At 47.5% G+C, this 25,062-nt stretch overlaps 1 protein-coding gene across 1 annotated transcript; it reads right to left on the bottom strand.

The window, feature by feature from the left end:
• Positions 1 to 4,685: 4,685 nt before the first annotated feature.
• On the bottom strand, positions 4,686 to 20,808 carry LOC101936993 (zinc finger protein RFP-like). Its single transcript, XM_065564167.1, has 7 exons — positions 19,933 to 20,808; positions 17,374 to 17,469; positions 15,198 to 15,428; positions 13,540 to 13,562; positions 10,372 to 10,487; positions 7,847 to 7,879; positions 4,686 to 5,812 (listed from the first exon to the last, which is right to left on the bottom strand). Exons 1-7 carry the CDS (start codon positions 20,347 to 20,349, stop codon positions 5,265 to 5,267), a joined length of 1,464 nt encoding a protein of 487 aa, XP_065420239.1. The 5' UTR covers positions 20,350 to 20,808; the 3' UTR covers positions 4,686 to 5,264.
• Between the last annotated feature and the right edge of the window lie 4,254 nt (positions 20,809 to 25,062).

Here is a 25,062-nt window from a genome sequence, read left to right as displayed (position 1 = left end):
ATTCCAGCCTTTAGAAGGGGAGGATTCTGGAGTCATGCCCCTCCCCCTCAACCCAATAACTGTGACAGTAACCATCTTTTTTTCTGCTTAATATTTGCCCTCTGTGATGGATACAATAATTTCTAAATACCACCTTCTTAGCCATGTTCTCACAGGTCAGCAGGGGATATACAGATGGTCTGTGACTGAGGAAGAGGGAAAACAGGTGGCTGGAATAATGGGGCCGGAGTCACTGCCTGATTCTCATCAACTGCAGCATGAAAACATTTTGATATCTTGTGCCAAGGGCTTTGCATGGGGCACAGCTGGGCTTCTTAGCTTCCATCTAACTTCTGCAAAGCCCTGATCGGCAATGCTATTCCAAGTGACAAAAAGGCTGGTGGAACTGTGTTGCTTCCAGTGATGTATGCAATCAAATAGTTTTCACTGTGAGGGTTTTTTAACCCATTTCTCAGAAAATAACATGCAGATTCAGACCAAATTATCATTCTCCAGAGCAATGGGATTTATTTTTGGGGGACAAACACTGTCATCTCTGCTTGTGTATGAGCCACTGTCACTTGCCAAGGTAACAGAGGTATCTACCACTCTTTGGGTTATAACCTGTGAGTTGGAGTCTAATGAAATCCAGCTGGGAGAATTGGGTAGCAGAAGGATAGACAACTTGCTACAATGAGCAGTAGAATTTCTGCATTAGGAACAAAGATATAGATGGATGAAACTTCTAATGGTAAGAAACAGAAAATTAATTACTAGGAGAACTAATGTTAAAACGATCTAATACGCCGGTTAAAGAAAGAGTGTCTATACATCTGGGCATAATGCTTAAATTATCCAAAAGTACAAAGTTTGATTTAAAAGTCCTAAAATACATATAGTTCATAATCTGCAATATCCCAAATTAAGGTTAATAAATTTAACAATAGTTTAGATATTGGCATCCAAATATTTGGGTACATCACTCATAAAAGGTTATACTAACAGTAGCTTGTGGAAAGCAAATATAGCAATGAGTGTAGATTGTCCCTCAGTAATTGAGAATTTAGGCTAGGTTGTCCCTCAGTAAATACAATCCATCAGGGAAGTATTTCAGTTACTTTCCTGACTTCCCTTCTCAATGGCACTCGCGCATCTCTCCTGGTATTGCTGATGTCCGGTGATGTGTTCTAAATAGATGTCCCTTGTCCGCCTGGTGGCGCCAGATACCCGAGTTGCCGCATAGGCCAAGCATAGAGCTGACTAATTCTGCATTCCTGCAACATTCGCATATTACTGGGATCCCCTCTAAAGCTCCGGGGAGGACAGAAATACCATTTCATGAAGGATTTCGAGCTTTTGACGTTTGTCTTCATTCCAGTTAGGAACAAAACTTGTACATTTCAAATTCTCAGTGAAAGAATAAAAAAAAAATTGTTTGGCATTAATTGGAAGTGTTTCATTTCCACAAAATACTTTTATTTAGGAGAAAAACGAGAGGAAAATCTTTCAATGTCAAAACATCCCATTTTGACATTCTCAGAACGAAAGGTTTCGATGTTTTATTCTGAAATGAGCATTTTGATTTTGCCTTTTTATTTTATATTGTATAATACACAATGAAGAAAAATGTCAAAACGAAAAGTCTTTTGCAAAAAATTAAACATTGAAACTTTTCATTCAGAAAAATGTCAAAAGGGAACGATTTGACATGGTTGGAAATTTTTCTCTCGGTCTTTTCTCCATAATGAAATGTCTGCCCTTCGACACTATTTTGTGTTGTGTTTCAACTTCTGTAGAAATGCTCTCTCTGATGGAACATGGTTCTGCTGCAGTTTTTCAGCCACCTGTAGTGTAATCCTTCTGCCAGGTGGTGTCAGCAGCGACAAGAGCTGGAGTCAATATCTAGGGCAGAGGTGGGCAAACGGCGGCCCGCAGGCCGGATCCTGCTGCCCGGCCCATGAGGCTCGTCCCTGCCCCTCCCCCACTATCCCCCCTCCCCTGCAGTGTCAGCGTGCCGCACCTCCAGCGCAACGCTCTGGGTGGCGGGGCAGCGCAGTTGCAGAGCTGCAGCCTGACCCGGTGCTCTGGGTGGCGCGGCTGTAGCGCCGCCAGCCACCGGTGCTCCCGGCAGCGCGGTAAGGGGGCAGGGAGCAGGGGGGGTTGGATAGAGGGCAGGGGAGTTCAGGGTGGTGGTTGGGGCGGGGGTGTGGATAGGGGTCCAGGCAGTCAGAGGGCGGGGAACAGGGGGGTTGGATGGGGGCAGGGGCCCTGGGGGGGCAGTCAGGAAGGGGGGTTGGATGGTGTGGCAGGGGGCAGTCAGGGGCAGGGGTTCTGGGGGCGGACACAGGACAGGAAGAAGGGGTGGTTGGATGGGGCAGGGGTCCTGGGGGGCAAGTCAGGAATGAGGGGGGGGGGGAAGTATGGATGGGGCAGCAGGGGGCAGTCAGGGGTGGGAGGTCCGGGGACACGGAGCAGGGGGTGGTGGATGGGGCAGGAGTCCTGGGGGAGCCTTCAGGGAGCGAGAAGCGGGGGAGGGGGGGTCGGCTAGGAGGCGGGGGCCGGGCCACGCCTTGCTGTTTGGGGAGAGACAGCCTCCCCAAACTGTCTCTCCATACAATTTTGGAAACCCGATATGGTCCTCAGGCCAAAAAGTTTGCCTGCCCCTGATCTAGGGCTTCCTCTTCACATTAAAAAACAAAACCAGTCTGAACCCCCACCCAGTAACCTGGGAAAACTAAACACCACCCCTGGTCAATACTTCCCCACTCGCAAGTACTGAGTCTGTGTTTAACAAAAGAAAACTTTCATTAAAAAGAAGAGGGAGCTCAGCGTTAATTTGGGAAGAAATCGCAACAATGATTCAAAAGTTTGCAAACCATAAGTAAAAAACCGCCCCACAGTCGGTTGGGCAGTGTCCTTTGCCTCAGTTTCCCACTTTGCAGTGTGACAGTCTGACAGAGAAATGTCCCTTTAATGCACCATTCCCCTTTCCTTATGCTACAAACCACTTGCAATTGGTTGTCCAAAATCAGCAAAGTCCCCAAATAAAGGGGTGCATTCCCATGGATTCCCCTCTCACCCCTAAAGGGAGGGATTGAGCAATGCCTCAGACCGCTCAGGGGAGGGGGGGTGTCTCCATACTAATTTCCCCCTACTGTTACTCACACCTTCTTGTCAGCTGTTTGAAATGGGCCACCCTCATTACCACTACAAAAGTGATTTTTCCTCCATTGGTATTCCACTGTTAATTGAATGGTCTCATTAGACTGACCCCCCCACTTGGTAAGGCAACTCCCATCTTTTCACGTACTATGTATTTATACCTGCTCCTGTATTTTCCACTCCATGCATCAGACGAAGTGGGTTTTAGCCCACGAAAGCATATGCCCAAATAAATTTGTTAGTCTCTAAGGTGCCACGAGGATTCCTCACTGAGGAGGATTCCAAGGAGTCCTCCCAGAGCAGCAGTACCACGTCTGCCAGCAGCTCCCAGGAGGACCAGAACGGATCCCCCGAGCTCATCGCTGGGGAGTAGCAGAGTTGCAGGGGATACACCATGCCCTGGAGGTTGCTAGGAGCCGGGCAGGGAAGATGTTCCCAGAACCCCCGGCCAAGCTACATGTCCGACGAGGACAGGAACCAGTCCTACTGCCCTATCTGCTGCAAAGGCAAGGAGCTGCTGCTGTGTAGCAATGCCAGCTGCTGCAGGTGTTTCTGTGTCGAATGCTTGGAGGTCCGGGTAGGGCAAGGTACCTCGGCCAAGACAAAAGAGCAAGAACCCAGAAGTGCTATGGGGTGTTACAGCACTGACCAGACTGGAATGTACGGCTGCAAGACTTCTTCACCAGCGACAAAGGACAGGAAATATGATGCACCTAAAATCTAAAAAGGCCCGCACATTTCCCACAGTCACTACTCTTGATAACAGAACGTCAATGATTGCATTGGCTACTTGGATCACAGCAGTCCCACAGTCGACTTGCCCACAACAGCAGAAGCTATGGTGAGCTGAGCGGGCTCCATGCTTGCCATGGTATGGCGTCTGCATGGGTAACCCAGGAAAAAAGGCGCAAAACGACTGTCTGCCGTTGCTTTCACGGAGGGAGGGGCGACTGATGACATGTACCCAAAACCACCCGCAACAATGTTTTTGCCCCATCAGGCATTGGGAGCTTAACCCAGAATTCCAATGCGGGGAGGAGACTGCGGGAACTGTGGGATAGCTACCCACAGAGCACCGCTCCGTAAGTCGATGCTAGCCATGGTAGTGAAGACACTCTCCGCCGACTTAATGCGCTTAGTGGGGACATACGCAATCGACTGTATAAAATCGAATTCGAAAAATCGACTTCTATAAAATTGACCTAATTTCATAGTGTAGACATACCCTTAGATGATTTACTTGACGGTATAATGGGGGTGGAAGAGATGATCTAGCAGGAAATGTAGTGTATGATGGAATCCAGCATCATTCATATATTTGTCATCAATCCTTCATTTCTCATCTGTTTTTGCTTTTACATCCCATATTGGGCAGTGGACACAAGGGAACGGATTCGGTTTTCAGGGCTCTGTTCATCTTAAATAACTTTCGGTAAAATTCATATGGAAACCAACCTTTTGTTTCTGTCTCAAAATTCACCTCACACAGCAAACCAGTGCTTTCCAGTGCTTTCCAGAAAGTTTTAAACAGACAAATTTCCCTCTCAGGTCCATTTACGGAGGGACTTTAATAAGGTTAAGGTGCTTTCCATGATTTAGGTGCTTTTGAAAATCCCCTGAAGTTACTTAGCAGCACAAGTTCCATTGAAATCAATGAGTCTTAGGTCACTTTGGTTCTTTTCAAAATTCTAGCCATCGCACTTCGTATACACACTAACAGCTGTATTTAAATATATATTAGCTGGTTGTGGCCAAATAACAATCAACTAAAATGATTTTAAACACCCCCATTCCCCCCCCCCACCAGCTTCTTCAGCCAGGCCTCCTCCCTGCTCTCCCCATCCCCCGTTGAGGGGTCTCTCCCTGGCCCCCGGCTTGGTCCCTCCCACAGGGGCTCCATCCTTCCTTAGTGGGACCCCCCCACCCCACACAGAGTTGGCTCATAGGAGCATAGAGACCCAGCCTAGAGCCTCACACAGACCTCCACAGCCATAGAGCTATGGGTAGAGTCACCCCCGTTCAGCCCTGTCTGTGCGGAGGGAGACTGGCTGAGTCCTCCAGGTCCTAGAGATCAGGAGGGTGGGGGCTAGAGGAGCCTGTTTCATGGGGACAGACAGGGCACCTCAGGGACACAGGGTGAGCCGCACAGTACCAAGAACCCCAAAGAGCGGGACACTAACACCAGCCTGGAAGAACGGGCGGATTCTCTCCCCGGCGAAAGAGGCTGGCGGGAAAGTGAAGATCGGATCCTCTTTACCAGCATCGAAAAATGCCACCTCCCCCCGTTCATAGTCCAGATAAACCCGGATCCTGGGGGGTGCCCGGCTCAGGGACAAACAGATGCGCTGCTCAGGGGACGTGAGAGCCCAGTACTGATCCCCCCAGCCCTCCACAGCCCAGATCCCCTGCTCAGGGTTAACCTGGATCCCTCCCTTCCTGCTCACAGACTCTCTGGCCACCCCCACAGCACAGACTCCCCTCCCCTCCATCTCCACCTCCCAGTAATGTCGGCCGGAGGTGAATCCTTCACAGCCCAGCACACAGGGCGCAGTGTCAAATCTCTCAGGGTTGTTGGGCAGATCCTGCTGTGTGCATCCCCTTCTCACACTTCTCCGATCAGCAGACACGGTGAGGTCGGGATGGGCCGTGTCTGGATCCAGAGTCACGTTCGCTGCAGAGAGAGAATCAGAGCGTGAGGGGCAGAGCTCAGCCCTGGGGGATGGTCTGATCCTGTCAGTGACAGAACCTGCCCCAGCTGGGGAGTGAGTCAGAGAATCTCCCCCCTCCAGGATTTACCCAGCTCTGCCTGGGGAGCAGCGCTGAGATCTCAGCCATGGGCAGGGGGATTCACACCCTGACAGAGCCAGTTCAGTGACAGGGTGAAAGGATCAGCTCCGCTGAGCCAGGCCCCGAGACCCAGAGTCTGAGTCTCAGTTATTCCATCTTTGTGCTTGGGGGAAAGACAAGGGGAGTTAGAGGGAGGTGGTTTTAAGCCACTTTGTCCTTCCTTTAGTCTACCTGACCCCTAGTTACAGGGGCCTCAGCGCTGCAAAGCAGACACCAGCCAGAGTGTGATGCATCCTGTCTATGCCCCCAGCAGAGCCGTCCCTTGGGTAGGGCGAATTGGGGTGACTGCGCCAGGCCCCGCGCTTTGGGGGGCCCCTTGGGCTAGAGCGATTGGCCAGCGCAGTCTGTCCCAGAAGAAACAAATCCATCACTTCCACCCTGGACCCCGCATCCTCCTAGGGACGGCTCTGGCCCCCAATATGCCCCCAACCCACTGCTACAATAACAACTGGGAGCAGAGTTGCTGTGGAGCCCCAGTGCCAACTTCACACGGACGGGGATAGCTCCCTTGCACCGGAGCTATTTTCTGGGGACTGTTTCCAGGCACATTAAGGCCCCTTTGCTCTGACAGAGCAGCATAAAAGGGCCTGACAATCAGGCCCTGGAATCTTTCCCCACCTGCATCCACCTCTCCCCACAGATGTGATTAGAGACCCTGGCATCATAGGAGGCTCCCAGCAGATTACAGGGAATCCAAAGTCCTCCTGTCCAGTGATTCAACTCTTCACACCCCGTCTCCTTGCAGAGCCCCCCACTCCTAACGATCAGCCAGCTGAGCACTAGAAAACCTGCTTTTACAGAGACCCCACTGGCCCCCCAGGACTGTGTGTAGCTGTGGGGTGGGTGAGGACACCGCACACTTACTGAACGGCTGCTCGACTTGTGCTGGTCTATCGGGGACTTTCCAAACTCCACACTGCTGGCCCCAAGGCTATGCAATGGCTAATACAGTATTGCCAACTTCAACAAATCAGATCTCATGAGATTGGCCCAACAATAATGACATGTTTAAAAGGATTCTATTGTCATTTTTAGTTCAGTCTCTGGATGTTTGAACTCCCCTGGCCCCTCCCCAGGGTGTGCGCATGTGACAATCAGTGTTGCCCACTCTCCCACGTGTCCTGGAGAAGGTGATTTTGGCTCCTGCTACAGGAGCTCTCACCCCCCATCTGCCCGTCTCCTGCCCAGCAATTAATCCTGTCCCCCAGCCCCCATCAGTTCTGTCCCCATCCAACCCCCCGCAATTCAGTCCCCCAGCCCCCATCATCACTCCATCAGTTCAGCACCCCTACCCCACTGCCCTCAGTTCACCCTGCCAGCACTCACCCTATCTGCTCAGAACCCACCAGCAATACAGCCCCTCCCAGTCCATCAGCTCCATACTCACTTCAGGCCCCCTGCAGCCCCCGGGCCATAATAAAGCCTCACCTCTGCTCCTCCTAGGGTTCTTCACCCTCCCTAGGCCTGGGGGCTACAGTGGGGTCCCCTCTCCCACTTCCCAGGCTGGCAGGGAAGGAGCCACACTGGGGTGGCTGACAGCGGGAGTCCCAGCCGCACCAAGGGCAGCTGACAGGATTTCTAAGTAAAATTAAGTCTCATTTGTAGAACTCTCAAATATCGGGATTTTTTATCAGCTACAGTTCTATCGCGAGATCATGAGTAAGGCTTAATTCTAAATTCTAAGAGAGAAAAGAATCTACTTTTCTGTTTTTAGGAAAGATCTCTGTAGCCACCAGTAATACGGTGTTCAGCTCCTGTCAAATGCAAAATTGAAACAAAACCTGAACTACGGTGCTGCCAATGAGCCACCATGATTCATATGAAAGTTTTCACTCCCCCTTTGATCTGAGAAACTTACCTTCGTCCAACCGCTGTCTAGATGACAGTGAGTCTAGAGGAAGAAAAGGGTGCAAAAGACGAAATGTCATGTTGTCATGTTGAGGAATATATTCACATTGTTAATGTTCTAACACAAAAGCAAAATGAAAGCAAAACAAACTTTATGAAGTTATAGTTAAGGAGATTAAGTGCAATTCAGACACATACAAACCATTACACACCTCACTAAAAAATAACCACAAAAATTAAAAACTAAGGACATGACCTAAGGTTACATGACAGATCCAGAGATGTTTTACCAGCAATTAAACACCTGTGGCTGGCCCATGACTTAGGGTTACCATATTTCAACAATCAAAAAAGAGGACAGGAGGAGCCCCGCCCTCGCCCCGCCCCTGTCCTGCCCTAGCCCCACCCCTTCCACTCCCTCCCACTTCCTGCCCCCTCAGAATCCCCAACCCTCCCCCCACGCCTTGTCCCCTGACTGCCCCCTCCTGAGACCTTCCCCACATCCTAACTGGCCCCCTAGGACTCTACCCCCTACCTGTCCCCTGACTGCCCCAACCCTTATCCACACCCCCACCCCCAGACAGACCCCTGGGACTCCCACGCCCCATCCAACCACTCCCCAACCCCTGACAGCCCCCCCCAAAACTCCCGACCCATCTAAACCCCTCTGCTCCCTGTCCCCTGACTGCTCCGATCCCTCTCCCCACTCCTGCCCCCTGACAGCCCCCCCCAGAACTCCCAAACACCCCCCTCGCTCCTTGTCCCCTGACTGCCCCCTCCTGGGACCCCTGCTCCTAACTGCCCTCCAGAACCCCACCCCCTACCTAAGCCTCCCTGTGCCTTGTCCCCTAACTGCCCCCTCCTGAGACCCCCCCCACCTGTACTCTGCCCAAAACCTTACATCCCCAACCCCCAGACAGCCTCCCCCCCCAAACTCCTGACCCATCCAACCCTCCCCCCTGCTCCCTGTCTCTTGACTACCCCCCCCAGAACCTCCCTGCCGCTTCTCTGACCCCCGGCCCCCTTACTGTGCTGCAGAGCAGCGCGCTCGACAGCGGGGGAGGGGAGCAGGGTCGGAGCTCCAGACTGCCGGAGGCCGAGGCGATGGCCGGCGATCTGTGAATGCAGGGCAGGGGGAGGGAGGGAGAGGAGGGGAGTGGTGTCAAGTTGCAGGGGAGAGGAGGGGGGAAGTGAAGGAAGGGCTTTGGCTGCCAGAGCCCGTGCGAGTGGCACCATCCGGCTGGCTGCCCTGTAAGCCTCGCACGCTCTGCATGGGGGGCGGGGGAAGTCCGGACATTGACAAATTCCCCCCGGATGCTATTTTTAACTGAAAAAAGCCGGACATGTCCGGGGGAATCCGGACGAATGGTAACCCTACCATGACTAGTACTCAGTTAAACTAGCTCATCCTTCCTGACAGACCTGGTGGTCTCATTATCTCCAGCTCAGGAGGATAAAAGGTGGAGAATCTCTAAAGCAGGGGTGAGGAACCTATGGCCTGTGGTCCAGATCCAGCCTGTTGCTAAATTTCATCCAGCCCGCAGCACCCACTCCCCACCGCAGGGTTGGAGCCGCGAGTGCCGACTAGCCCTACTCGGGGGGGGGGGGGGGGAAGACCTGAGTCTCTGCACAGAGCCACGGGAACTAGGAGTGCGGAGGGTGCTGCTCTAGGAGGCCCTGGTTTTGCACGGGCTTTAGGACGCTCAGGTTTTGCGCAGGGTCCCAGCCGCCGGCCCCACGCCCAGGGTCCCAGCTGGCTGCCGGATCCCCGCCCGGCGCTCTGCCCCCAGCACCACACGCAGGGTCTTGTCTGGTGGCCCTGCACCTGGGCCTCTCCTCCTGCCCCCAGCTGTGGTTCCAGCCTCAGCCACCTTACCCCTGTCCTGCCCCCCGTCCCGGAGCCATAGCCCAGTCTTGGCACCAGCTCTGGGGAGAGGGGGCACAGACAGGGGTAAGGGGGGGTGCCAGGTAAAAAGTTTGGGGACCACTGGATTTCAGCACCCCCGCTGTAAAGATTGTTCTAGTGCCACTTCCTCTGCACCCTCCGCGGGGCTGGAGCCGTGAGTGCCAGCTCGGCCTCCTGCGGGGGGAAGCCCTGAGCCTCCACACTCCCTCTTTATCCCCTCGTGGGTGAGTGGCCCGTCATTGTTCTTTTTCTGTGGGTCAATGGCTCGTGATGGAACAAAAGTTCCCCACGCCACCCGCTCTAAAGCAAGAGGGGGACTATGATGACACAGGAGGACTTGAGAGAAAAAATCCAAACAAACATACTTCAAAAACTATGAATTCAGCAGGAAGCTCAAGCTAAGGTTAACATTCATAGCTGCTAAGAAAGGAAACCCCCAAGGGAGTCCGAATCTAGGCCCCGAACCCAGTGTGTATGTGCTGTACTGGGAGCTGAGTAGGGAATTCATAGGTTCCAAATGATTAGTTGACTATCTCCATCCACAGTTATTTTCCCTCAGAGATTGCCCCAGCTCTGTCAATTATCAGTGTAACATATGTGAGAAAATTCCCCGGGTGACTGTTTATTACCTTTGAATTTCTTCACTATGGTCAGCAGAACTGCAGAGTTTTGAGAAGATTCCCAGATTCTCCATTTCAGTTCAGAAGAAAAGGCCACTGGGTTCTGAAACTTCTCCCTCTCGCATCTGAAGAACAACCCAGTGTTACTCGTTGGGGAGTTTGTTCATGTTTGTGTTTTACTAAAATGTATTTTACTCCACTGAATGGTTGTAGCTCAGCAGACCCTGGAGGATTAAAGTCTCTGTGGCTCCAGGAATAGGTCCAATCCCAGCTTGGACACTACAAGCTTCCCCTTCATTTTGGTGAGACCGATATTGGAAAACTGCCTCCAGTTCCGGTGTCCCCATTTTAAAATGGATGTTGAAAAAGTGGAGACGGTGCAGAGAAGACCCACAAAAATGATTTGAGGGCTGGTAAAAATGCCTTGCACTGAGAGAACCCTGGCACTTGAGTGTGGGGTATAAATACCGTCATGGGGAGAACAGACTCGGTACTAAAGGGCTCCTCAGTTTAGCAAACAAAGGCACAACAAGGACCAATTGCTGGAAGCTGAAGCCAGAGAAATTCAAATGGGAAATCAGACAGACATTTTAAAGAGTGCGGGTGGATTAACTACTGGAAGAAACTGCCAAGGGAAGTGGTGGATTCTCCATCTCTTGACAGGGACACCAGAACACTGGGGCCGTGGCCCCATCACTTTTAAAAGTGGGAGAGCTCTGCTCTCTGCCTTTGTACCTGCCTTAAAGGCAAGTGATGGGGGAGGGGGCAGAGAGGAGGGAGCAGGGGGAGGGATCTCTGGGGAAGAGGCAGAGCAGGGATGGGTCCATGGTTTGGGCACCGGTGGCCCCTCCACTTCTAGGGAGCTTCAAGCGTTACTGTCTGTTGATGTCTTCAAATCTAGACTGACTGGCTTTCTGGAAGGCGCTTTTGTCAACACACGTTAGGATTTAGTCAAATACAAGTTATTGGGCTGAACACAAGAATAATTGGGTGAGATTTAAGGACCTGCGATACATAGGCACTGACTCCATGGGTGCTCTGGGGCCGGACCACACACGGAAAAAAAATAGTGGGTGCTCAGCACCCACCGGCAGCCCCACAGATCAGCTTCCCTCCCTACCCACCAATGCTTCCTGCCCATTAGCTGGCCCTGCTGATCAGCTCCTCTCCCTGCCTCGCAGCACCTCCCACCCACCAGGGATAAGCTGTTCAGCAGTGAGCAGGATGTGCTGGGGGGCGAGGGGGTGGGGCAGGGAAGGAAAATGCTGGGCAGGGCAGGAAGAGGCGGGGGGCCTTGCGGGAAGGGGTGGAGTTGGGGCAGGACCCGGGGCCGAGTGGGGGGGGGGGTCGAACACCCCCAGGGGAATGAGAAAGTCAGTGCCAGTATTTCCTTTTCTCAGCGTTACACTAGTTGCCTTTCAGTTACACTGAATGTCCCCTTGTTCTTGTATTGTGAGTGTGGGTAAGCAGGATCCCCTGATTTATATCCACACCATTTAAGGGAGATAATGAGCAACAATTCTTGTGGTGAGGTAGATACCCATTGTACCAGGACCTGGATTGAGACCCATTAACCCATTTCAAAGATAATTTATGTTCTTATTTAGCTCTTTGGATACATACAATGGTCAGTCCACTAGCACAGGGGTTCTCAGCTTACAAAGGCCAGTGTGTCTCCACTCCACACTGAGGGACGGCAAACTGCTTAATGAACCTGCACTGCCCAAGGGAGCGTTGAGCAGTGTGAGTCGGTGCAGTTCGGGGGGCAGGGCTGGAGCTGGGTGGAACTGGCTGGCGCCTTCTATTGCTGGTTCATCAATGTCTGGGAGCTGAGTCATGTAACACAGCTGGGCGGGTCCCTGCCCATAGGTATCTGTCAGTGCAGCGTCTGTCAGGCTTGTAGCTTGACATCAGCATCACGGGGTGAGAGGCAGCCCACGTTGGGGATTTGGAGGGCTCAGCAGTCCCGCAGTCCAGGCTGCGCCCCGGGAACCCGTCACACTGATGTACATCTCCCTTGTGGCCAATTAAACAGATTACTCCTTGTTCTGCCCTCAGGGGACTTGAAGAACAACTGATCATCACTCTCTGTAGAACAGCCTCAGACATATTTGAAGACTTATCAGGTCCTCCCTGAGTCTTCTCTTCTCTAGACTAAACACACCTATTTATTTGAACCTTTCCTCACAGCTCATCCATTCTAAACCTCTGATCATTTTTATTGCTCTCCTCTGAACTCTCTCCAATTTTTCCACATCTTTCTTACAGTGCGGTGCCCAAAACTGGACACAGGATTCCAGCTGAGGCCTCACCGTGGCAAGACGGGTGGAACAACATCCTCCTGTGTCTTACATACGACACTCCTGTTAATACATCTGTGGTGGAGTGTTCACCCCGTACCAGCTCCCAAAGAGTGAGGGAAGCTGAGACAGAGGAGATTAGTGAGACAGGCCACACATGAGCAGTTTAGGCCAGAGAAGCAGCCCCTGATTGGAAGATGAAGCTCAGCTGAGCAGGTGTGGGCTGGACTAGTATAAAGCCAGGAAGTTGGCAACTGAACTCTGCTGCAGTGGGAAAGTCTGCAGCCACCCTGTGTGCATTCGAAAGGGAAAGAGGGAACCCAGGGAAACAACAGTATGCTAGGAGCCAGGCACTGAAGGAAGGGAATACTTAGAATTATAGGGCTAGAAGGGACCGCCAGGGTCATCTAGTAGCACATTATAACTTCTTAGAGCAGGGATCGTCTCTTCCATCATATCTCTTGCCATGCCAAGCACACTGATAGAGCTCACTGCATAATAAGAAACAATTAATAAACAGCTAATTGAATAGTCATCAGATGGCCCTGACTGTCCATTCCTACTAACCTAGGTGGAGTTTGGAGTCTATGACCTGGAAATGAAAAACGCATTCTCCATCCCCAATCCCCTGAGGTCTTCATTCCACCAGCTACACTATAAATAACACCCCTGTCTGTAGGTAAATCACTCTTTTCTCAGGCTGGTCTATTCTGGAGTCTAGTCAAAATGACTAGAACTCCAAGATTAGATTTAATGGAGGGAGACTGGGAACCAGCCCCACACTCTGCACTGATGGACCATGGGGAGCCAGGTCTCATGTCCAAAATCCCTTCTCTGCACTGGAAAGTGAAAGGGAGAGTGAGAAGGCGCCACGTACCTGCTCACGGTGCCTTTGATGTCCTAGAGGAGAAAGATAAAAGGAAATTCAGTCCTATACCTCATACTTAGGATCCCTCCTGCTCTGGAGGGTCTCACTTGGTCTTCACAGTTTGAGGTTCAAAGTTAAAATATGTGTTATTTATCAATGAAAACAAAAACATTAAATGTGCTGCCTTTGCTCTTTTGGATAAGTGCTCTGACTGCAGGATTTGGGCCCAGGAAGTTTGTATAGTAGGCACACCAACTCTTCACGTAATGACATTGGGATAACCAGCTGGCACATGGAATCAGAGGGCTCAGTATTGAACAAGGATCTTCCGAACACTCACAGGTGTGGGGAAGATCCCCTCCTGCATGCTCCAGTGGGTCCAGAGAGAGGGATGCCTCCATACTGTGCTGCCCCCATGCTGTAAACTCTCTCCCCACTCGCCCACAAGCATTCTGAAGTCCCGTCCTGTGGACTTCTTGACATCCCACAGGAAGTTGGGGCTGGGTGAGAACAATGGGTTTGGGGTACAGAGTAACACTGGGCCATTCACTATCCTACACCCCAGGATCAATGCACGAAACCTGAGGGGTGAAGAATGCTGCCCACAGCAGATATTGGTTGCAACAGAGAATTTGACCGTAGATATCGGCCTCAGAAGTCCAGTAGGATTTGTTTTATTTCTCACCTTTTTTTCCTTTTCCCTAGTTAGAGGCATTTTTTGAAAATTAAAGTCACTAGAAGGCTTTTGGAATTCTAATCACTACTTACACTTTCAGGGTACCATAAATAATGAACAGCTTCCCTAACTAACTTCAGTTCTGGCGGCAAAAAAAAATCACTACTGTCTCAGAGCTCATGTATCAATGTTAAGGCCTATATTTTCCCTTTTTGTGATATGTAGGAAGATCGGCAAAATGAGGCTTTAAATGGAAACTCCGCTTCAATCTTAGCTATTTCCATAATTAATGACAGGTTCCATCTTAGATCTTCAGAAGTTAGTGTTTGGAACACAGAAAATGCCAGAATGGATCAGACCGGAGGTCCATCTGGTCAGTATTCTGTCTCCAAAAGTGGACAATATCAGATGCTTCAGAGGAAGGTGTAAAATAATCTGCCTCCCACATTCTCATCTTTCTCTCTAATAGTTAGCAACTAGTTGAAGCAATGAAACATGAGGTTTAATATCACTCTGCATATTCTTGTTATCCATATAAATATCTGATCACTTTGAGTTTTGCTAAGTGCTTGGTCTCAAGGACATCCGGTGGTAATGAGTTCCACAGTCTATTTACGTAATGTGTAAAAAAGCGTTCATTGGATCAGTTTTGAATTTGTGACCTTCTAATTTTATTGAATGTCCCTTTGTTCTTGCATTATGAGACAGGGAGAACAGAGTTTGGAGTTTGCCATTTTTGGAGGAGTCTTCTCCCACTAGAATTCAAAAGAAGAATTTATTTTCATTTAGGGCTCGATCCAATGCTTATTGTACTCAAGAAGTATATTTCCATTGACTTTAATGGGCATTTTATCAAGCCCTTAAGGAAAAATAATGTATATTTTAGCAATACTGTATGTTCTGACCATTCACTCCTACACTCCAAAAGTGAAGAGTGAGGAGACTTTCTTTAACTGTGAAAGGTTCTGGGGTGTTTCTAACACTGTCTCACCTGCAGGAATTCCCTTGCTGGCAGCTGGCACTTCTGCTCCATCTCCTGGATCAGGGAGCTGAAAGCAGATATTTCCTCAGATAATTTGGCAACATATTCAGCCCTCCTCTTTTTAATTTCTTTATTCAGATCTTCCAGCTGGGCCAGCCAGAGTCGCTTTTGTTCCTTCAAAAACTGGCTCAATTGCTGAAATTCAAACACAATCTTCCGCTTCTCAGTTTCTAGCTGTTTCTGAAATGATGAGATACAAACAGGAAAAGCACAGGTCAAGGACAAGAATACGGAGTGAGTCATGGGACATTTTATAAAGCCATGGGACATTTTATGCACATGGTAGCACGTCATTGCAACCCCACAGAATTTAACTTCTGATATTTTATGGAGAACATACTCTATGCTATGCAGAGAGAAGATTTTCCAATAGATTTTCAAGAGTCCTAACTGGTGTTTAGAATATGAATTTTTCTTGCATGATTCGGATAGTCTGTGATCAGTGGCTTCTAGAAAACCAAATCCTTCTAAGAACAGGAAGCACAGCAGGTGTGGGATTCAGAACTGGACTGGCAAGGATTATCTTAGTAGAGGAAACAGTAGAACCCAAACTAAGAAGCACTAGACTTGAACTGGGGAACACATACTGTTGACAAAATACATATAGATATAAAGGGCCTTTAAAAAAAAGGTACTGAAATTTGAGCTCTATCATTTGCTCTCATGAGTTCTGAAATCAGTTTTGGATACATAAAATTTGGCACACCATAAATCTTGGATTTTAAGCCACACAGCGACCTTGAGCACAAATTGGGCTGCTGGGAAGACCCCTTTTTGCACATGCAAATCAGTTTGCAGGTTGCTTAGGAATGAGTGCATGTGAACTGGACAGAAGTCCATCAATTCATGCTGTTTCTGGAGCACTCTCTGGCCCCTGAGGAGCAAGGAAATCAGACCAGATTTTGAACCCAGGCCTTCTTCATGGCAATGTCTAGCAGCGATACCATTAAGGGCCTGTTCCAAAGCTCACCAAACTGACCTGGAGTCTTTCCAATGACTTCATTGTGCTTTGTTTTAGGCCTTAAGTGACCAGCCTCCTCTGGGGCAACAGATTCCTAGTGCAGCTGCACTGATTGTCCTGTTGTGGTTATTTCAGTGGAAAGTAAAGTTGGCCAAAAAATTGGGGTGTGGGGCGAATTTGCAAAAATAATTGAAATTTCAAAGTTGTTTCCATTTCTCAGTGTTCAAAATGCAACTAGTTTTAATTTCTTTAAAAAATACCTTAAAATAACTTTTGAAAAATTTCACATTTTTGTTTCTCCCTTTCTCTCCCTTTTCCCAAAATGCAACAAAATAATGTTAATTCCCCCCTTTTTTTCTTTTTATTCATTTTTCTCTGTACCCCTTCAAAATTCTCCCATTTTCCAAAAAGTGACAAAAATAAAAACTAGGTAAAAAAAACCATGGAATGTATTCATTTTCATGTACTCATTGGCTAAAAGGAGTGAATAAAAAGGGAAAGGAAAGGATTTTTAAAAAATCTGAAATTTTGAAAGTTTGTCAACTTTTTAAAACCAAAATTAAAATTTCAGAATGAAATGACACCAAAATGTTTCCTTCATTTTGAAGTTGCCTGTCAAAAAATGAAAATTTTGTTGCAAATGATTTTTTTCCATGAAAAAAATCGTTTTCTACTAAACCCCATTTATCTACAGGAAGGTTTTTTGGTTGAAAACTTTTGACCAGACACAGCTGAAAAACTAAAGGAGAAACTACTGTTAAGTAAACAAATTACACTCACATTATCAGTGAAAATATTTGGATTATTAAAGCTCTCTCTTTAATGCTCCATTTTTCATAAACCAGAAATTTCTCTTTACAATGACAATAAATAAGTAACACTTTCACAAAAGTCATAAATCGACCGCCGAGTGCTCTCCCGTCAACTCTGGTAGCCCAACAGGGCGAGAGGAGCAGGCGAAGTCAATGGGAGAGCGTCAACTGTCGACTTAACGCAGTGAATGGTAAGTAGATTTAAGTATGTTGACTTCAGCTATGTTATTCACGTAGCTGAAGTTGTGTAACTTAGATCAATCCCCCACCCAGTGTAGACCAGGCCTGAGACTAAGCAGTGTAGTGATAATGTCCCTGTGCACATTTGCTTCTCAGTAATAATGGCACCTACCAGCAGTTCCCGGCTTTTACTTTCCCCGTTAAATTTAAATGACCGAATCTCTTCTCTCTCTTTCTTCAAAATCTCCAAACGGCTCTGAATTTGGTCCTAAAAAAAGAAAAAGTCGTTTAATTTTGGTGCTTTTGGAGGGTTTTCCCACATTTTTTATATTTTAAAGAATATTAAATACATAATAAAATGGGTGAGTGCTCTAATCACCTGGCTATACAGTTAGTCTCATGCTTGTGGTCTCCCTCTCTGGTCCAAATGACTTTTTAATCTCCAGTGGAACAGCTTTGACAGGGGAGATGGAGGGAGCCCCAGATCACAATATCCCATAGTCCATGGTTAGGGCACTCACCTGAGAGGTGGCTGATCCTCATTTGAATCCTTCCCATCAGGTAGAGGAGGGACTTGAACCAGTGTTTCCTACATATCAGGTGAGCACCTCAAACCCTGGCCTAAAAGTTAGAAGGGCAAGGCTGATCCGGTAGGTGTGCTTAGAGGCCACCTGCCAGGTCAGACCCCACACTCTACCTAGGCAGCCGAACATCTGTCTTCCTCCAGATTGTGAATCGCTCTGGGGCTTAAGTGAGAAATAGGCATCTGGATACCTAGAAAGAGACAGCAGCGTGCATGCCCAGAGGCAGAAATATAGGGATGGTGATGGTGTAAAAGCTGGAACGAGCCAGTAATGCCCAGAATGGCATTTTAATCAATAAAATTATTGCAAAACCCAGCAGGTACTGTTACAGACAGTTAAGAGAACAGACTCATAACAAATTATGATTACCCTGTTTTGGCCCAGAACCATATTTTAAACACCAAAAAACACCTTGAGGACAATATCTTACCAATGAGAACTGATTTTTAGCACCCTGTCATCAACCCATTCCAGCCCAGAACCATTTTTTAAACACCAAATAGGATCTGGAACACACGGTGCTAAAGTAACCCAGAGGATTAAATTTATACATCTAGCATATTACCTTGAGGACAATATTTTAGGAATGAGAACTGATTAGTAGCACACGCTTATTAACCCATTCCAGCCCAGAACCACTTTCTAATACTGTCAAAAGTTGTGGAGCAGAAACATTTAGGCCTATCTAAAAGTTACCAGTGAAAAATAACAGACTCTCAGGTCTCACCTCCATATATGAGAGTGACTCTTCCCAAAAATACACAACAAATAAAAAAATAACATGAAAAATAGAAAAGCAGAATCAGTCACAATGACTTATGTGGTGTGACAAAGTTCCTCTCTATCTTGGTGGGTCCTGCGCTTATTGGTGGATTTTCTTGCCTCAGAGATTCACCATGTGGGTTGGGGAACAGCCCAGAGACCTTCCCCTCTGGAAGAACCCACAGTCCAGGTCAATTGGGAGGTTTGGGGGGAACCCGGGCCTGCCCTCTACTCTGGGTTCCAGCCCAGGGCCCTGTGGACTGCAGCTGTCTATAGTTCCTCGTGTAACAGCTGCATGACAGCTACAACTCCCTGGGCTACTTCCCCATGGCCTCCTCCAACACCTTCCTTATTCTCACCACAGGACCTTCCTCCTGGTGTCTGATAACACTTGTGCTCCTCAGTCCTCCAGCAGCACACCCTCTCCCTCTCCCTCTCAGCTCCTTACACCTCTTGCTCCCAGCTCCTCACACTCACACCACAAACTGAAGTGAGCTCCTTTTTAAAACCCAGGTGCCCTGATTAGCCTGCCTTAATTGATTCTAGCAGCTTCTTCTTAATTGGCTCCAGGTGTCCTAATTAGCCTGCCTGCCTTAACTGGTTCTAGCAGGTTCCTGATTACTCTAGTGCAGCCCCTGCTCTGGTCACTCAGGGAACAGAAAACTACTCATCCAGTGACCAGTATATTTGCCCTCTACCAGACTCCTGTACCCCACTGGTCTGGGTCTGTCACAGTGGTGAGTAGGACCTTCACTCTGCCCTGAAAGGATTTGTATGTCAATACACCCAGGGCCCTGAAATCTCTGTAAGTTTGGATCTTTCAGAAGTTATTGGTATGGGTGACAATATTGAAGCCATTACACTTGTTCATATGCCACGTTTCAACTAGGAGACTTTTACTCTCCCCCTTCATGTGCCTTTTTTGGAGGAAAATCCAGCAATACCCGTGGCTGCATTGATTCATGACACGAGCCCAACATATGCACACAAGATGAGGGTTGCCAACCTTCCAGGATTAATTAAAGATTAGGCTATGAAACCTCCAGGAATACTTCCAACCGAAATTGGCAACTATATAAAAGCTGTATTTTTAATTTCTAGCAAAATATGTGTCCCAGGTCAAGAGCAGTTCCCCTATAATAGTATTGTGCTACGTTAATAATTTCAGCCCTGGGCCAATTCAGAACTGACTTTTCTGAGTCCTTATTGGTGTTAAAAATGGTTTGGGGCCAGAACAAATTAATAACAGTGTGTTATAAGTCTGTTCTCATTGCTAAAATATTGTTAAGGGTCTCTAACACTATCCGCTCTTTTTTGCAATCATTTTTTAATTAAAATATCGATCCTGGCCATTCCAGCTTTTACACTGTCCCATAATTTCTTACCTTGTAATCCTTGGCAGCATCCTCTATGGGAACCACGGTGTGTTCTCTGTGATCTCCAGGCAGTTGGTAAACCACACAAATGGGTATTTGATCTTCTTGGCAGAAGACATCTAAAGTCCTCTTGCGTTTTAAACCCACTCTCTCAACTTCTGGTTCTTTTGTTGACTCCAATGTAAATGTTCTGGAGGCTTCTACAATATTCCTCAGCTGTCTGTTTGGTTTGAAGTTTCTCTGGGCGAAGGTTTCTCTACACTCAGGACAGCGGAAGTTTGTACTCAATCCCTCCCACCACCGAGTGATGCAGGCCTGGCAGAAATTGTGCCCACAATCTAGACACACTGGATCTTTAAAATAATCTGTACACACTGAACAAGTCAGTTCAGCTAGGAGCTCTTCTGCCGGATTCGCAGCAGCCATGGCTGCTTCTGCAGAGAAGAGACAAATTTAGTTTCATTTTCCTGTTCTCAGAAATGGGCTGATTCTGAGCGTTGCATACTAAACAGGCACTTCCTGTATATTCATTGTCTCATGTTACTCTTGTAAGTCCAGAAACACCTTGTCGTTTCAGTTGGCAAAAAGAGGCTCTATCATGACAGACTGTGGAGAGGCAGCACCTGACGCTGTTGGTCCCTGCAATGGTGCAGCACGGCCACTCTGCAGAACAGCTGATTGAAAAACAGCCCCTGCCACACCCACACCCAGCTCTATACAGCATTTCTTCTCCACCATCGCTGTGTCACTGTATTGTGGGACTCCAGAGGTACCTACAGCCTAGCTCATGGCACAACTCTCTGCAGCAGGTGGTTCTGGGAAAATTTTAAGTACTGTGGGCTGCCAGTGGTATTCCAGCCTTTAGAAGGGGAGGATCCTAGAGTCATGCCCCTCCCCCTCAACCCAATAACTGTGGAAGTAACCATCTTTATTTATGCTTAATGTTTGCCTTCTGCGATTGATACAATAATTTCTAAATACTGTCTTCCTAGCCATGTTCTCACAGGTCAGCAGGGGATATACACATGGTCTGCAATGGAGGAAGAGGGAAAACAGGTGGCTGGAACAATGGGGCCGGAGTCACTGCCTGATTCTCACCAACTGCAGCATGAAAACATTTTGATATCTTGTGCCAAGGGCTTTGCATGGGGCACAGCTGGGCTTCTTAGCCTCCAACTAACTTCTGCAAAGTCCTGATCAGCAAAGCTATTCCAAGTGACAAAAGGCCTGGTGGATCTGTGTTGCTTCCAATGACATATGAAATCAAGTAGTTTTCACTGTGTGGGGGTTTTAAGCCATTTCTCAGACAATAACATGCAGATTCAGACCAAATTTTCAGATTCCAGAGCAGTGGACTTATCTATGGGGGACAAACGCTGTCATCTTTGCTTGAATATGAGCCACTGTCACTTGCCAAGGGAGTGGAAGTTCCTACTGCCCTTTGGGTTATAACCCGTGAGTTAGATTCTAATAAAATCCAACTGGGAGACATTGGGCCTATTATCAGAAGAGATTTAGGGCAAGAAAATGACCAATAGGCCCTTGGTAAAGACATTTTTTGACAGTAAAAATCTTCTCAGTTCTTGCCCTATTATCTCCTTTTTAAGGGAAAGTTCATCAAGAATCTTTTGTCCAGGTCACTCTAGTGCTAGTTGGGGGAACCTCCGATTTCCTTGACTCCTGTCAGTCTGGTTGTTAGCCAGCGTGTGGCACACAAACTACATTGCTACAGGACCTTCTCCAGATCAGGGGTGAAGATCAAGTCAATCACGCTGACTCTTCTACATCTGTCAGACGTCTTTGATATACTGACTATGGTGAATTGTAACGTATAGCGCTACAGTTGCGTGGCTTTGTCTTTTTCTTTCTAGGAGGATCCCATAGGTAGTGCTTTGCAATTTTCTGTCTGCCCTGAGGACTTTTTTACGCAGGCTGCCACAGGCTTCTATTCTTAAGTTAAGGAGAGAGGTCTATGAGCTACTCTTCCAACTTTTAAAACAAGCCTTTCAATTTTGCACTTTGTGTTGGGAGGTTTCATTCTGAGAATAGAGCTACTACGATCAGTAACCATCATAGTGCGTGGCAAGAGTTCCTGGGCCTAATAATTTCATCTCACCGCATCACGGCTAATCTGAAGTCTGAAGTCCAGCCTATCCCTGTTCTTGGAGAAGGGTGAGTCTATAATTTATGGGAAATTAAAAACAGCATTAGGAAGTCCTGTGCTCTGATTGTGGAAATTTAATGTGGATAAATGTAAAGTAATGCACATTGGAAAAAAATAACCCCAACTATACATACTATATGATGGGGGCTAATTTAGCTACAATGAGTCAGGAAAAAGATCTTGGAGTCATCGTGGATAGTTCTCTGAAGATGTCCACGCAGTGTGCAGAGGCAATCAAAAAAGCAAATAGGATGTTAGGAATCATTAAAAAGGGGATAGAGAATAAGAAGGACAATATATTATTGCCCTTATATAAATCAATGGTACGCCCACATCTCGAATACTGCTTACAGATGTGGTCTCCTCATCTCAAAAAAGATATATTGGCACTAGAAAAGGTTCAGAGAAGGGCAACTAAAATGATTAGGGGTTTGGAACGGGTCCCATATGAGGAGAGATTAAAGAGGCTAGGACTCTTCAGCTTGGAAAAGAGGAGACTAAGGGGGGATATGATAGAGGTATATAAAATCATGAGTGATGTGGAGAAAGTGGATAAGGAAAAGTTATTTACTTATTCCCATAATACAAAAAGTAGGGGTCACCAAATGAAATTAATAGGCACCAGGTTTAAAACAAATAAAAGGAAGTTCTTCTTCACGCAGCACACGGTCAACTTGTGGAACTCCTTACCTGAAGAAGTTGTGAAGGCTAGGACTATAACAGCGTTTAAAAGAGAACTGGATAAATTCATGGAGGTTAAGTCCATTAATGGCCATTTGCCAGGATGGGTAAGGAATGGTGTCCCTAGACTCTGTTTGTCAGAGGGTGGAGATGGATGGCAGGAGAGAGATCACTTGATCATTACCTGTTAGGTTCACTCACTCCGGGGCACCTGGCATTGGCCACTGTTGGTAGAGAGGATACTGGGCTGGATGGACCTTTGGTCTGACCCAGTACGGCCGTTCTTATGTTCTTATGTCATTAGACATCATGTTGTGACATACATTGCAATCCCACACAGTATCTTTGGTGACCACTGTATTACATTGATGAAAGGTTTATGTGTGATTGTGTCTTACTCCATGGGGGAGGGTCCCACAAGTCCTCCAGGAACTTGAAAGGGTGTGTGGGTGGGAGAGGGACTAAGGGGAGTCACTGAATACTGTAAACAGCCCCCAGAGGTGCCAACTGCTTCAGGTCTCCGCTCCTGTGATAGGGCCACACGGCCTCCCCTTTCACACACACCCCACACCCTGTGCCACCAGCAGAAAGGGGTGTCAAAGCTTTAATTGAATGAGGGAGGTGGAGTGGGTTTAACAACTCAACCTTCTTAAAAATACTTTGTGTCGGGTGATTCCATCAACGGCGCCTCATGGCAGCCCAATTTTTAGCACAAGCATAGTAGCCTGGGGAAGCATCTTCCCAGTGCAGGGAAGCCCCTGCCGTAGCCCCCCACACCATGGGGCCCCGCCCCCTGTTCCTCTTCTCTCCCCCAGGCCACACGCCCAACCAGGCCTGAAGCGGGCCATGGTAAGAACCCAGGGGGGCCATTTCAGATTTGGGGGGGGGGGGCAACTTTAACTGTGATTCCAGGAGCTACTTAAGCACCTGAAAACGATTGAGGTTTTTTTTGCAGATTCTTATTTAGAAATTAGCTGACAGGACACTGTATCTAATTCCTATATAAAGATAAAAAGATATAAAAACACCAATTATAGCCATATTTTAAGTTTATACGTAAGTATAGAGGAATCAGGAGATAATACAGCAAGATATTCCTAATTCCAGGATTTGAGGTATCATAAGAACGGCCAGACCGGGTCAGACCAATGGTCCATCCAGCCCAATATCTTGTCATCCCACAGTGGCCTTTTGCCAGGTGCCCCAGAGGAATGAACAAAACAGGCAATTACTGCGTGATCCATCCCCTGTTGTCTGCTCCTAGCTTCTGGCAAACAGAGGCTAGGGACACCATCCCTGCCTAGCCTGGCTAATAACCATCGATGGACCTATCCTTGATTAAATTAGCCAGTTCTTTTTTTAACCCTGTTATATACTTTTGGCCTTCACAACATCCCCTGGCAAAGAGTTCCACAGGGTGACTGTGCGTCGTGTGAAGAAATACTCCCTTTCGTTTGTTTTAAACCTGCTGCCTATTCATTTCATTGGGTGGCCCCTAGTTTTTGTGTTATGAAAAGGAGTAAACAACACTCCCTTATTCACTGTCTCCACACCAGTCATCATTTTATAGACCTCTATCATAGCCTCCCTTTAGTCATCTGTTTTCCAAGCTGAAAAGTCCCAGACTTTTTAATCTCTCCTCATACAGAGGTTGTTCCATACTCCCATTCAGTTCTGATGCCCTTTTCTGAACCTTTTCCTATTCCAACATATCTTTTTTGAGATGGGGCGACCACATCTGCACACAATAGTCAAGATGTGGGCATAGCATGGATTTATATAGGGCAATATGATATTTTCTGTCTTGTTATCTATCCCTTTTCTAATGGTTCCTAACATTCTGTTCGCTTTTTTGACGGCCGCTGCACATTGAGCAGATGTTTTCAGAAAACTATCCATGACTCCAAGATCTCTTTCTTGAATGGTAACAACAGCTAATTTAGACCCCATCATTTTGAATGCCTAGTTGGGATTATGTTTCCCAATGAGCATCACTTTGCATTTACTTTCCTATTTCGGTTTTGGAGCCTTAATACAAACTCTAAGAACTTGAATAGGTAAATAAAATTCATGCAGAATATTTGCTCTATATCATTGTCCTTATAATGGCACGCCAATGACCCACCTACCTTTTTATTTTCATTTTTATTTGTATTACCTTCTGGAAAATTATAAGCAAGCAAATATGCACTCTTAATTTGTATATCTCATTTCTCATTAAAAAGTTATGAAGACTAAAGTAGTTGAGTTTCCCCTCAAACATTCTTCTGACACAGAATAACTAACAAATTAGT

Source organism: Chrysemys picta, chromosome 12 (assembly GCF_011386835.1).
Source record: "Chrysemys picta bellii isolate R12L10 chromosome 12, ASM1138683v2, whole genome shotgun sequence".
NCBI classification, from domain to species: Eukaryota; Metazoa; Chordata; order Testudines; family Emydidae; genus Chrysemys; species Chrysemys picta.
This window is presented reverse-complemented; position numbering and strand designations above follow the sequence as displayed.

Excerpts from the sequence above, each read along its gene's own strand:
- LOC101936993 (XM_065564167.1), bottom strand. The coding sequence starts at position 20,349 with ATGGCTGCTGCGAATCCGGCAGAAGAGCTCCTAGCTGAACTGACTTGT. Across the intron at positions 17,470-19,932 it reads ATGCTGCCAAGGATTACAAG|GACCAAATTCAGAGCCGTTT; the intron begins GTAAGAAATTAT and ends TTCTTTTTTTAG. Across the intron at positions 10,488-13,539 it reads ATCAAAGGCACCGTGAGCAG|ATGCGAGAGGGAGAAGTTTC; the intron begins GTACGTGGCGCC and ends GTTGTTCTTCAG.